The following is a 518-nucleotide window of genomic DNA, read 5'->3' as shown; positions in this document are numbered from 1 at the left end:
GCGCGGAGGAAATGGCAGGAATTACTCAGGACTGGGAGCCGGTGGTGATCCGGAAGAAGGCGCCTACGGCGGCCGCGCGGAAAGATGAGAAAGCTGTCAACGCTGCTCGCCGTGTCGGAGCCGAGATCGAGACCGTAAAAAAATGTGCGTATGTGTATCTGCTATTGTATTGATGCTTCGTGGTGTGTAGTACGTGAGTTGGTTTCGTGATGTTGTTGTCTGCGTCCTTTTTTTCGCGGTCTTTGTCTTGGCGTTAATTTTGTTTTAAGGCAACAAAAGAGCTCTGATAAGGAAGTTGCTTGCTTTTTTTAATATATATATATATATATATATATTGTTTAATCTCGGTTTGTTTTTCTTACTTTGTAATTTAAGGATTCTCTGGATATATTTTTCTGAAGATGGATTGACATATTTCTTGCGTTAATGGGATAAACTTCCATGATTCGCATCTTTACTTGCTCATTCATGAAACCTGAGTTGTGTGTACGAATTTTATGATTAATTTTTATTTTGAT

The 518-nt window shown here is 40.0% G+C and overlaps 1 protein-coding gene across 1 annotated transcript in view; it reads left to right on the top strand.

Annotated features, from left to right (window-relative positions):
- The window catches only part of LOC105176933 (multiprotein-bridging factor 1a), a 2,851-nt gene continuing 2,339 nt past the window's right edge, over positions 7–518 (top strand). The window contains exon 1 of the mRNA XM_011099915.2: positions 7–144. Coding sequence (XP_011098217.1) covers positions 12–144 — 133 coding nt within the window. The 5' untranslated portion in view covers positions 7–11. The remainder of the gene's footprint in view (positions 145–518) is intronic.

Source organism: Sesamum indicum, linkage group LG14 (assembly GCF_000512975.1).
Source record: "Sesamum indicum cultivar Zhongzhi No. 13 linkage group LG14, S_indicum_v1.0, whole genome shotgun sequence".
Lineage (NCBI taxonomy): Eukaryota > Viridiplantae > Streptophyta > Magnoliopsida > Lamiales > Pedaliaceae > Sesamum > Sesamum indicum.
This window is presented reverse-complemented; position numbering and strand designations above follow the sequence as displayed.